The sequence below is a fragment of the Clinocottus analis genome, unplaced genomic scaffold (genome assembly GCF_023055335.1).
Source record: "Clinocottus analis isolate CAN_PGR_092001 unplaced genomic scaffold, fCliAna1.0.p SCAF_12, whole genome shotgun sequence".
In the NCBI taxonomy this organism is placed as follows: domain Eukaryota; kingdom Metazoa; phylum Chordata; class Actinopteri; order Perciformes; family Cottidae; genus Clinocottus; species Clinocottus analis.
This window is the reverse complement of record NW_027175843.1, coordinates 14,105,340-14,118,426: the sequence shown is the minus strand read 5'-3', so window position 1 is coordinate 14,118,426 and position 13,087 is coordinate 14,105,340. Positions and strand designations below refer to the sequence as shown.

The 13,087-nt window shown below is 40.5% G+C and overlaps 1 protein-coding gene across 3 annotated transcripts in view; it reads left to right on the top strand.

Moving 5' to 3' along the window:
• Window positions 1–13,087, top strand: part of map2 (microtubule-associated protein 2) — a 72,182-nt gene that overhangs the window by 26,460 nt on the left and 32,635 nt on the right. For all 3 annotated transcript variants that reach the window (XM_068571917.1, XM_068571916.1, XM_068571915.1), the window contains 2 exons: window positions 4,300–4,435; window positions 11,280–11,540. In XM_068571917.1, the coding sequence (XP_068428018.1) occupies window positions 11,333–11,540 (208 nt within the window). In that variant the 5' untranslated portion in view covers window positions 4,300–4,435; window positions 11,280–11,332. The remainder of the gene's footprint in view (window positions 1–4,299; window positions 4,436–11,279; window positions 11,541–13,087) is intronic.

Here is a 13,087-nt window from a genome sequence, read left to right as displayed (position 1 = left end):
AACTAATTCCAAAAAACATCAACACCGGTGATGAGTAAATTATAGTCTTCCCACTCACAGCAGAGTTGATGCAGCCTCTTGCTGTCCAAGAGGTCCTTGCTGGTACTTGAGGAGCATAGTGGTAGCATGATCCCCCACGACCAGTCTTTCCACTGCACTGACCGTCAGCCAGTCATCAGTTAAGATGTTTGAAGCATTTAGTGAAGATATTTCTGTCCTGTTGCTCTGGAGAAGGACAATGATTTAGTTAATCCTCTGGTGGAAGAGAGAAATAACTCACTCTCCATTTTTCATCTCCACCTGTCACATGCGCCCCATGCCTCCTACACAGGGAGCAGCTTCTCAAAGTTCACCGTGTTCAACTAGTTCAAGTAGTCGTATAAACCTCAAATTAATTAGTACTTTTTATACCATTTTTTCAGATTTTTTTTTTTATGTATATATTTTTATTTTTATATCATCATAACATCATAAATATGAATATCCAGCAAGTCTAAGCAAGTTTGGCCGAAAATGCGTGCTTTAGACCCTTACCAAGGTCCTGCATACTAATAATCCCCTTCTTGGAAAGAACAGGGCCTAAATAACCTGTACCTGCAATAAAAACAAAGTGTTGGGGTGATTTGAAGGTTTTTCAGGGGAAAAAAACCCAGTGTAAATCGGTTTAGAAATGGAAAAGTTAGAAGTTTTATGAGAAAACTACATTCCCCATAAGCATGGCCGGATGCGTTCTCTTCAGGACCTTCCCTATGTGCCGTCTGACGTGGTTCCTAGATCCTAACAAACAGGTAGATGATTGAACCCGAAAACGTGAGACAAAGTTAAAAAAATAAATCTCAGTTACGGACAGTTACGGAGATGTCTTTATTTTGAAATCTGATGTTGTACAGGGTACTTAATAGGGATTTTGTGAAACCTTAGCTATTGATATGCATTCATGTTATTTATTTTAAGTAAATATAAATGCTTAGAAAGAAGCACAGCTGGTGGTAAAAAGGATTATTTATCTTAGGGAACATGGCTCAGTGTAAAGGAGACATTTGTCAATTCTTAGAAAGACAAATATTTATTTTCACTCGGGAAACTGTTATTTTATCTTTGTGAAGACATCTGTCAGTTGATCTGCACACACATTGAGAGCCAGGGAAGCCATAAGGTCCAGGTGCCTCGAGTGGATTCATCTTTTTGAAGGATCTACACACATCTGCGCTGAGTATTATAAGTTGGCAGGGGTCCTGGGCCTTTTGTACCTCCTCAGACGGGGAGTTGGATTTTTTTCTCCATTTCATCTGGGAAAGATGCAGACATTATGAAAACCAGCAGTGCTCTGATAATGTCTCAACGAGTGTGGAGATCAACTAGCGGATGCTTTCACAGACATGTTCAACCTCTCACTGCTCCAGCACGGAGTCCACACATGTTTCAAGAAGCTCCAACATTGTCACTGTCCTCACAAAAACGAAAGTATTCAGGAGCCCAGTCTGCTGTGTAGTTCAAATTTTTATCAACTAAAGTTACCCTCCAAAGCTTTTTCTAACCCTTTTTTTTTTACTCCTTCTATTAATTATCAGCCATTTCCCGTCAAGGCACTTCATTTGCATTTTTATTGGAAGCTCCTGACCATACATAATTGAAGTTACATGGGTTGATCATGTAGGGCGGTGTGGTCCATCTCACAGGGAGCTTCAACACAGACGCTTTAGGCAGACTATTCTGCAATGTTGACACATTTTTATCACTTTTCATGCCACTTATGTTGGTGGTACACTAGCAATTATGTTTTCCATCAGACAATGTTTCTTTCCCAAAAAAGATCTCAAAGGGATTTGATTTAAGAAGACAAAGAGGGGTGAACGCACGATAGAGCCCCATAACGTATCAAAATAACGGCCTTCTGTGCAAGGTGTGTTGTCTCCTGGTGTAAAGGGCTGTGTGGGAACCAAACTGCACATTTACAGAGAACACGCAGGCCGGTCCAAGGTCCCTGTCTGATGTATGAGTCACTGGTGACCCTCAGCTGTTGTCGAACCAAGACAAAGAACACAAATGTGTCTTCTGCTTCTGTAAACATTGTCAGTTGCTAAGCTCGGAGGCTTTGGGTCTCTCAGCTCCGGGCTGGCATGGATTTTAATACAGTCACTCTGCTCACTCTTTTCTCTGTAAAGTACGACGCCAGCATGAGTTACGATAGTTCTTGATACACGAGAAAAGTTTATTTTCTTACTGCCAGATTTGTTACATTGCTAGTATCGTGGATTTTTTAGCATTAGTCAAAAATGTAATTAAGACAAAACGACTGAGTGTCTTTTGCTGCCTTCAAAGTAATATTTTCTTTTACATTCAACCCCTTTGTTTTTTAGAACATTAGAACTAAATGACAGGCTGAGATACGGGTAAAGGCCATGTGCAAACATGGTCCTGTTTGAGCACCGTGCATAACCATTTTAAGAAGAACATGTACAAATTTCACAGAATAACAATATTCTGAACACCTGACATCCAACACTTGATAAAATGAGTGATTTGCAGTGTATTTTATACTACACATGCTGTAGTTAGAAATCTGCTGCTGGAATGAGATGGAATACATGAAAGAAAGAAAAATTCAGGCCACTGCTGCATTTTTTAATCAAGTATTTTATCAACCATTATGTGCAAGCAACTTTATATTACTTCTCTGCCCCAGAACTCACACTTCCCCTTTCATTCGCTGAGATATAATACAAGCCACTCTTTATTATATTGTTAAGAAAAGGATAGTGGTACTGCTGACTCCCTCAGCTTCGATCCTGGAAAAGTGTCAACCCTCAGCAACACGTAAACTCTCTAATAATGAAAATGAATTGTATGTTTGGTATAACGTCATCGCTGAGGTGCTGGCCGCACGGTGGACGGACACTGTTCTGTCATTGTTTATAGAAAGTAGAAATTAGAGTTAATACAGATGTTTGAAATGTCTGGGAAGGAGAATGATTCATGAGATTCATGAGATTTTTTTAATTTGAAGCTTTGATAAATGGACTGTTTGTCACCATTGATTAAACAAAACATTGATTAATGTTCCGTTTCTTTTAGACAAGTTGTCTCTCTGCCATTACGATATAGGCTCAGTGACTGTCTGAAATACAGGGCCATACATTAGCTGATTGCTTTGGTCAAGATACAGCAGTAATGACAATATTTGTCTGAGTGTGTATATAGTTTATATATATATATATACACACACACACACACACACACACAGAGGCTAAAAACAATTACTCAAATCCAACATCAACATATTCTTGGTATTTTAAAAATTGCTGTTGGAAAATGAGATGGCACCTTCAGGCAATGTAGAGCTTAAAAGAAGTCGATGATCGTCCGTCTGAGAGTTTCGATACCAATTCTATACACAAATTGAAAGGTTAAGATGCCCAAAACTAATCTGCTTAAAAGCACTCGCTTGATAAGTGTCGTCCTATTATTTTACATATTGGCAAGCAAGCGACATGTTAATCTCTTATGCACTTAAACCATTTACACTTAAATTCTAATATTCTGGTCGACTTGCAGCCATCAGTGCTGCTTTTGAATGCTGTGTAGCTTTGTTCTCAGCCTCCAGGTATTCCTTCGTTTTGGGCCTGCAGGTGCTCCTGATAAAAACCCTCATATGAGCTCAGTAAAATACTCCTGTCAAACATTTAAATGTTTTTTTATTTAAAATAATAAATGATGGATCATGTGACTTAAAATATATGACGAGTGATACGTGGTTAGAAACATAATGAGCTGCACTGTGTATCTAAGTAGAGAGAATATAGTGTAGGTAGAAAATTTAAAAAAAAGCCTCCATCTGGGCTCAGTACACAAGCAACAAACATCTGAGTCAAACTGACAGAGTTTATATGCAAATTAGCTCGACAAGAGATGATTGGTTAGTATCTCGGTCATGCTCAGTGTTCAGTTTGTTAGGTACACCCACCTGAAAACAATAAAACAGTCCTCCACTAAATCCTACCTTCATGAAGGTCATAGTTTCTATTATTTTAGAAAGATGAGGTGTTTAGTTCTCGTAAAGGTCATTCTGGAGGCTGTACTTTGTGGTGCTGTTGAATTGTACTTTCTCTGCCTCTTCTGTGTGCTCTGGCTCACAGAAAGTCTCTGAACATAATCAACGTATTCTTCTTTTTTGTGTAATTGGCTGCATTTTTATCTGAATGAGGAATAAAGAATGTGAAAATGTTTAGTCTAACATAGATGTGTGAAAATACAGGTTCATGAATAAATTATAATCTGATCTGCTTCTTGCATTCACAGGTGTGACTCGGAGGCCGTCCCTCTTGGATTCCAGCACTCCTCTGACTATCTTGACATCAAACCCGTGAGATCCGGAGAGAGGACAGATTTTTGCATCCAGCTTGACTCATCATCCAGTCCCAGACCACCTCACCAGGTAACCAAGCGTGCCCGGTAACACCATGTGTGTTACCAAACATCACTGATCAAATGTTGCTTCTCATATCATTAATTTCAAATGATCCATTGAAAGTAACAACACAAGCTGTTATGAAATGCATCTTTCCTCAAAAAAAAACACTACTTTTAACAAACTTAGTTCTCTCTCTCTCTCTTTTTTCTTTCTTTCTTTCTTTTTTCTTTTTTTCTTTCTCTCTCTCTCTCTCTCTCTCTCTCTCTCTCTCTCTCTCTCTCTCTCTCTCTCTCTCTCTCTCTCTCTCTCTCTCTCTCTCTCCCGCTAGGGCATGTATGACCATGTAAATCCAATATGTTAAAAATCACTCCCAATCCAATAGTGCAGCCTAAACATCCCAGGAAGGACGTGGATTAAGTTCTACCCAGGCTCCTTTACAACAGCAGCATTACAATCACAGCTTTCCAATATGACAATTCTAACAAATTGATGATACAATATACATCTATCATCTAAGCAAACAAATTAAATTATGTACGTGCACCATGCATGAATGAATGAAGCTCCCCCCACCCCGAAACCTCATACAGCATTATTGTGAGACTGTTGACATTCATCTATCCTAAACATTTGAGATGTAGTGAATACCTGTCAGGGAGAGAGAAAAGAACCAATGCAACAAGAGAAAGAAAGAGACAGAAAGAATGCCTGTTACCTCCGCAGATGAAATGGCTGTGTGGGTGGATGTACATGCGAGTGCAGGCTGCTAGGAGCTGTGAGTGGGAAGTGGGCACTGAGTGGGAAGAGAAGAGCTGCTTTAGTGAGATGATCAGCACCAAGGCCTGCTGAAAGGCAGTCACGCTTTCATGGCTTCTCTTTGTTTTCTGCACTTGTACAAAGAGTTCCAGGTAGTGAACTTGCTGATGGATGGTGGATGAGAGTGTTTTTATGTGTGCCTCCCATCATCTGTGTATGCGTTTATGCGTGCAGGTCAGTTGCTGGTCATCCTTCCTACTTTTTTCTTTGCACTTTGCAAAATCATTACGTATCCGGTTACAAAGAGACTGAATAGACTGAAATGGCACATTTGTTTGTAAGAAAGCCAGACGACTGAGGAGACTGGTACTCATGCTAGTTGTCACGATAACGCTCCTGAGGTTGAGCTCCCGTTACGTTACGAGGCATATATACTGGTCAGAAAGTCCCGCTGACTGTCTGTTCTCGAAAGAGTCTGATACAATGTTTAATGACATTTTAAACTTTACGTCCACCTAACAGCCACAACAAGACATGCGCCATCGTCTTTGCCGCAGTTTGCAATTTTTAAATTCAGCCCCTATTGTAATTGAAATGAGAGAAGAATATTCATTTTTTATTCGAGTATTTATAATTCATCCAGTTAAATTTGAAAACTGATAATAAATATTCTTGAGATGTTATTTATTTTTTTCTTTATTTGACAGTCAGTTGTTGGCTTCAAGAACTGCTGGCTACTTCAATACACATGAGACTAAATCATAGCACAAGTTAGACATTATTGTGACATACCGAAACTTTGCATTAGAACATTTTCTCAAACTGAACCTTAAACATTAGTTGAATACCCCTGTACTAAAGGATAGCACTCTATATTCACACAACTCTAATGAAAACAATGGGAAGAGGTTAATATTGGTCCAGGGAGCAGCTGGTGACTTTCTGTGATCCACCATCCCCCTTTTTTTTATCTGTACTGTTAAAGGCCCTTCCAGTAGTAATTCCTGGATTAAAGCTGCTAAGAGGCATTATTTAATGCTGTTCAACATCTTTTTACATTCCAAAAAACCTTCTGTGAGCATATTTCTTCGATGAAAAGCCTTTGAAGCCGCATTCACTGTAGACCTTTGCTACACCTCTCCACTGAAAGCTGCTCTAATGAGGGCTTCTTTTTGATGAGGTGGGATTCATCTTAGGTTTTAGTAGAGGAAGCAGGTAAAGATGCTAACAGGAGGATTTTTATACATCAATCTGACACTATTAGGTAATACCATCGCTTATGTTTTACCGTGAAGATCTACTGACAAAGAAATAATGTTTCAACGACTTATAATATGACAAGGATCTGTTTGGTCCGTATAGGGAAGAACTTTATCCAGCTGTTGTGGATAAAATTACCCAACCCTGAACTACTTTAGCTCACTTATTTCCAGTATCTCTTGCGCCAGTAAAACCAGCTTCAATGCTAAAATGTGCTTTTGACCATGACAGAAATGTTGAATATAGAATGAAACATTTCAAGGAAAATTCTTAATTAGCTTTCTTGTCGAGAGATGGATCAGAAGATTGCTTCCACTCTCTTGTACGAGAGTGGTTTAAAAAAAAGCAAATTCAAAAGCAAATAAACACATTTCCCAGAAGGTTGACACACATCAACAAACTCACACATGTGCAAGCCACACACTCATATCTATGTATGTGTACAGTATGTACACACACACTCACACACACACACTGAGATGAACTGTCTTGCATCCCTAAGCTCCTCTACTGCTCTCTGGCTCCTGCAGTGAGACGGCCCTGAGAGGAGAGCGCTGCAATGCAGCATCTGTGTGACTCACACACACACGCACACACACACACACACACACACACACACACACACACACACACACACACACACACACACACACACACACACACACACACACATACACACAATGAGATGGCGGCGTGTGAAAGTGCTCAGATCGTAGGAGGGAGATGAGGAGCGAGAGACCAGAGTGAAGTGAAGGATGAAGCCTGATGAGAAGAAGAGGAGGAGGAGGAGTGAGTAGGAGGAGGAGGAGGAGGAAGAAAAGGAGGAGGAGGAGGAGGTGGAGAAGGGACAGGGACGGGAGGAGGTGAAGAAAGGTGAGGAAGAAAGAAGAAATAACAGGTGGGAGGAAGATTTATAGCTAAAGGATGTGAAGAAGTCAGACAAAAGAAAAGAAGAAGAAGCAGATAAAAGCAACATAAATGATAAATGGACTACTTAATAAGACTTGTGATTATCTTTTTATGGCTGATATGTTTTAAAAGGCAGTTTATCGGCCCCACTCTATCTCTTCAAGATGGACACACATTGTGAGACAGGACATGCTTGAATCGTCAGGGGATAGAACTGCCTTGAAAGAAATGAAAGTAAACCAGAGTATTTTTGCAGCTGAGACCCCTTTTGGTTGCTGTATGATGGTTTTGTTCTGTTGGAGCCCCCTGTAATTAGCCTTCAATCTACTAATATGTGCCAGCTCTTAATAATTTGTTCAGCGAAGATGATTCATGTTAGTCTATGAAAACTCCCAAACAATACAAAACAGTATTGCTACAAACACAATTAACAGATAAACACTGTTTAGTCAGTAACTTCCACGCAAACTAACAAAACAAAAAGCCTCTCAGTGTGCATATTTAAAAAGCAGTACAATTGTTTCTGGCACTAATGCCGGATATAAAAAATGTAGTTAACACATTTTTTGTTGTTATTGTCACTTTTAATCTGGCTTTTATAGTAAAGCGGTATTGGGACCATTTTGGTTATTGTATTTCTATCTCAACAAGCACTCGTCTTTGATAGTGAGCTGGTACTGTAGGAACAATGGTGGTGAGGAATAGGCCATTTTTGGCTTTGAAAAAAACCTCACGCTCTTCCTGCTAAGTAACAAGTGCATTTAAGTACAAATCTTTGCAGTCCGTCTCTTAGCGGACTATTTTTATGTTTCAGCCAGACAGCACACCTGCTATATTTGAGGCCACGGAAATGGACATTTTCATAAATAATGCAAAATAATACAATTATTATTTAATTACATTACCTTTTATTGGGTCACGATCCAAAATGTCCAGTAGCAGCAGTGTCAGACACCAGAGAGAGAGAGGGAGAGAGAGGGAGAGGGAGAGAGAGAATCCCTTTGGCGTGTCAAGTGCAGCTGCTGTCTGCTGACACAACGTCTCACCCTATCTTATCGCCATCTCATTCCTCACTGGACACAGTATATTATCTGGACAATACTCTTACAGTATCCTGTGATGTAATATTCGTGTGGACCCTTCTCTCCTCAATGAGTTGCCTCCTTCTCACTCTCTGCTCGTCATACTCACATTTTTACACTGTACCAATCACTGTTGTTTGTTTCTAACCGAAGAGCAAATGCATCTCATGTTAATTAGTAGAGGTGAGCCGCTGTACTGCAATGCAGCCCCAGTTTGTGCTTCGGCTGATAAGAATGGCGTACTTTCTCATGATAATGTTGCTTAATGCCTCTCTAATCTTTAAACCCAGCATGCTGAGTTTTTATAATGCTTAGTAATGGCCCCCTCTTTTCATGCTGTAACGTGTCAGGTGGGCCCGTTTCATTCACACACGCTGCTCATCCTTGCTCCCAAACACACAGACGATAGACTTAAACACTGTTGCACACAGCAGCTCAACGGGCCTCCGGCAAGCCAGGCCACACTTTCTTCCCCTCCTCATGAACCACCACTGGCCCCCTGAGCCTGGCCTCCAGTCAGAATAATCATGTTGGGACTGGAAATGAGCCTCAGACATCGAAGCGACCTTCATCATCAGACAGACAGCAAGGAGGCATCGCATTGGGACAGCAGTCCCATCTCTGTGTTTTATGATGTTAATACTAAGAGTGCTCTTTCATGGAGGCTCGAGGTGGGGCACAGCGGTGGAAAAAGCAACAGAAGGGACAGTGACAGTTAAGGGGCGATGGAAATCGTACCGCTGCTGGCTTTAGGACAGAGACACTGACAGAGTGAGCATTTTAGGAGGCGACTGTGCAGTGTTGTGTGCTGTCGAGTCTCCGTAGAGGCTTCCTTCAGTATGATGTTCCCCTCAGAGCTGAGTCATGCAAATCTCCACTGACTCCTGACTCTGATCCATATAGGCTGCAAGGGCTTACAGACGTCACATATTCTACTCACTTCTGTTCTCTTCTTTCTCTCTGTTTAATGCTAATCTGCTCCTCTATGCTCCATCCTTGTGGTATGCTATTGCAGTGGTTCTCAACCTTTATTTGTGTGCTGTAACCCCACAGACCTGTCAATTGAGCTCATGAAGCCCGTCATTGACATCACCCGACATGTTCAACAATGTATTATACATGTATAATTATATATAATTACTAATAATCAATGCTCCAGTGAAGGCAAAGTCATTTTGTTGGTAAGTTGGTATAGGTCCACTACCTTAGTCCTGTTAAAACCAAAATGTATTTGGTTTATGGCCAGAATTTGCAAACCTGATGACTACTAAATATCTGCCATACACTATTTTTGTATACTATTTGGGTTCCAATGCATATGACAGAAATTAATGACAGAAATTAATATAATGAGAGTAGTAGGCATGATGAAAAAGTCACCACCAATAACGACAGCAGCAGTGGATGTCATAATACGGATAATAAAAGCAGTAATGGTATTGGTAATAGCAATGCAACTAATAATTTGTGTTCTATTCCTTACTATTTTTACTGTATTTTTTCATTATTTTTCGTCCTCTCAGTGTGAAGACAGTAAGCAGTAGAATGCAATGCTTTGGGAATGCAGTGACGAGTGTTCACTGTAGCAGTGCTTCGGTTCCAGGCTGCAGTCGTTGACTCTGGTTTTCTGCCGCACATTTTCCTTCAGTCTCTGTGGACTGCAGAGTTAAATGACAAATGGCTCCTTCACACAGCCTCTTATGCACAACTACACAGGCCGCCCAGAAAAAGCTTGAAGTACACCCGCCACAATCCTCCTGCAACACTTGTTATTAAGCATTTGTGCTTCCACACTTGTCATTGTCTCTTTCCTCCCTTTGCCTCTCTCTATGTCCATTCTTTCCATCCTTTCCTTTCCAAGTTAATTTGATTGTTTGAAGGCCAATACTGCCCCAAATAAGCACTGTGTGCTGAAATCAACATCAATCTCGATGAAAAAAAAAGTGGAACAACATAGCATAAATGGAAAGAAATAGATTGACATGGTCAAAAACTATCGAGCTAACTCCAATATCCACAGAAGAGGTGTTAAAGTCTTCCCTTTCGCAACCTTGTGTATTGATCTCACGCTACATCAAAGCCATTCATCTCTTTTCCCCATCTTCTGCCCAATACTGTTCAAGAGATCATTGAATCCTGCCGCAGGCGATTATGTGGTCTGATCAATATTTCCATCCCTTTGCTTCTGCTTAATCTCCTCTCCATGCTGTTCGGATCAATCATTTGCTCACAACACGGGATTGCACATGTACATGTAAGATTCTGGACATATCTGTTCTAGGAATCACAATGCCCCTCACACACGTGTATGAAGTGTTTTTGTTTTTGGAATATTTACTGTTTCGATGATCAGATACAAAACAATTCCGCTTCGAAGGCTTGGTGATTCAAACTATTTGTCTGATGCTGTCAGTTTGATCAGAGCCCACCTCACGTCCTCGCGACTTTGTCAAAGTCACACAAATTCAAGGTCTGCTCTGTTCATTTTCAACCAGCTGTGATTTCCACCTGGTCCACTGGCTATTTGAGTCATATATACACAAATCAATAGGGTTTAATCCAGTGGCTGTCACCTGCCTGCCGACACCCAAGGACAGTATTTCACACAACTACCTACACACAAACTCACACAAGCACAGTTTTCCTTTCAGAAATGTTGACAGTGAAGCTCAGTGAAGCAGCAGCAGCAGCAGAGATTATGAATGACAAAAAGAGAGATTTGTGAATGTGACTGATGCAGCTCGTCCTCGAGCATCCTCTGGTTGGCACACTCTTCCCTCTCCTTTCTGAAACTTTGCTAACGTTGCAGTTAATAATAACACTCTCCTCCCTCTCCGACCCCATTTATGTCTCTCGGCCAGAAGGAGAGAACCCGACCCTTGCCCACCTTCCCCTGCTGCTAGCTAGCACCAGCATGGCAGACAGTCGACAGCCAGAAGACGGTGCCCCCCAGTGGGACCCATCAGGGGGGCAGGAAGCCACGGGCACCCATGGAGCCAACGGCTACTCCTCCACCTTCAGGACCTGCCAGCCCAGTGGGGCCCTTATGGCCACGGGATCCTACTCTGCCAGGGAGAATGGTTTCAATGGGGATTTAACTGGTTCACCCGCTATAACTGCAGGTAAGACACGTTTATAATATTTATATTTTTCTCTTTTAAATTTCATCAGACGCTCGCTTGGCATCTACTTGCAAATAAGAGGGATGTGATGGTCAGTGGGCTTATTGCATTGTAATCACTGAAGAATAACTGATTCTAATAGAGGTATGGTAAGTGTTGGTTGTGTTGGGGAAAAGTGTATGTGATCTGAGCTTGTGTGTGTGTGTGTGTGTGTGTGTGTGTGTGTGTGTGTGTGTGTGTGTGTGTTAAAGAGTTTCGGTGCATGTGTAAGCTTTGTCTACAAATTTTGACAGTGTTTGTATGTTAGTATGTGATGTGGTTTTATCTGTGTGTGTGTGTGTGTGTGTGTGTGTGTGTGTGTGTGTGTGTGTGTGTGTGTGTGTGTGTGTGTGTATCCTGTCTCTTCTTGTGCGTGGGTTTGCGGCACTCTGAGTCCTCACTAGCATCACATGTTGCTCTTAATAATGGTGCTATAATTAACACATAAAATCGGTCTCTTACTCCCCCCGCCCTCACTCTCACTCTCACCCTGGAAAAAAGAACAATACAATGTACTAATGGTGTAACCATGGAAACGGCTCCCTACAATTAACTTGGCCAGAGCTTTTGTTCATTTCGCCTGCAACTCAACGATACCTCAGACAAGCCCATTGAGCATGTGATGACCTCACTGACACCAGTTTTTAAATTGCTGATAACAGCATTTTGGAGTATAGCTGCTCATTGCCATTTGACCCTTTTTATGCCCTTATGCCAATCTTCAGTTATTTAGTATCCTTGTTTAAATGTTCTTGTTGAAAGTGTCTGAAGAGAAGAGTCATAGTGATCTGACCCAAAACCTAAAACACTTTTGTTACACATCATTATATTATACATAAAGAGCCTTGATTCAAGACTCAGTTTGGACTGACACGTTGGAACATAATATATAGAGACTTCAAATAACCAATTATATGTCAACAAAGTAACATAATGTTCAATAACTATTTGCCCAATGCATTCACCTTCCTCCGTGTTTGTGTATTCGTTTTTTGCTGGCCTGCTGTTTACCACAAGTTTTCCGGTAAACATATTGTGTGGGTAGATACTTATGTCGTACCTGTAAATGTCAACCGTTATTTTTTACACAGCCTATGTTGTGAACAAAATAAATCACACAGAATTTTTTTGATTTGATCCTTTTTAATATATATATATATATATATATATATATATATATATATATATATATATATATATATATATATATATATATATATATACATTTGTATATTGTTAAATACAACTAGTACTATTTAATTGTGTCACACCCGTAGAACCAACTGGTCATTTTTATTTGGAAAAAAAAGGAATTTCAACCCAACTTACATTTCAGGGAAAGTTCAAATCTGTCTGATAAGTACATATATTTAGTTTTGTCATTACATTGTTTTTCACTTTGTACATGTGGAATGCAGAGTCTTTAAAATCTCCCATCACATCAATTGCAACTCACAAACTGATGGATTTTGCAGTAAACCAGTCCTGGATCGTGAGCTCTGCATTGG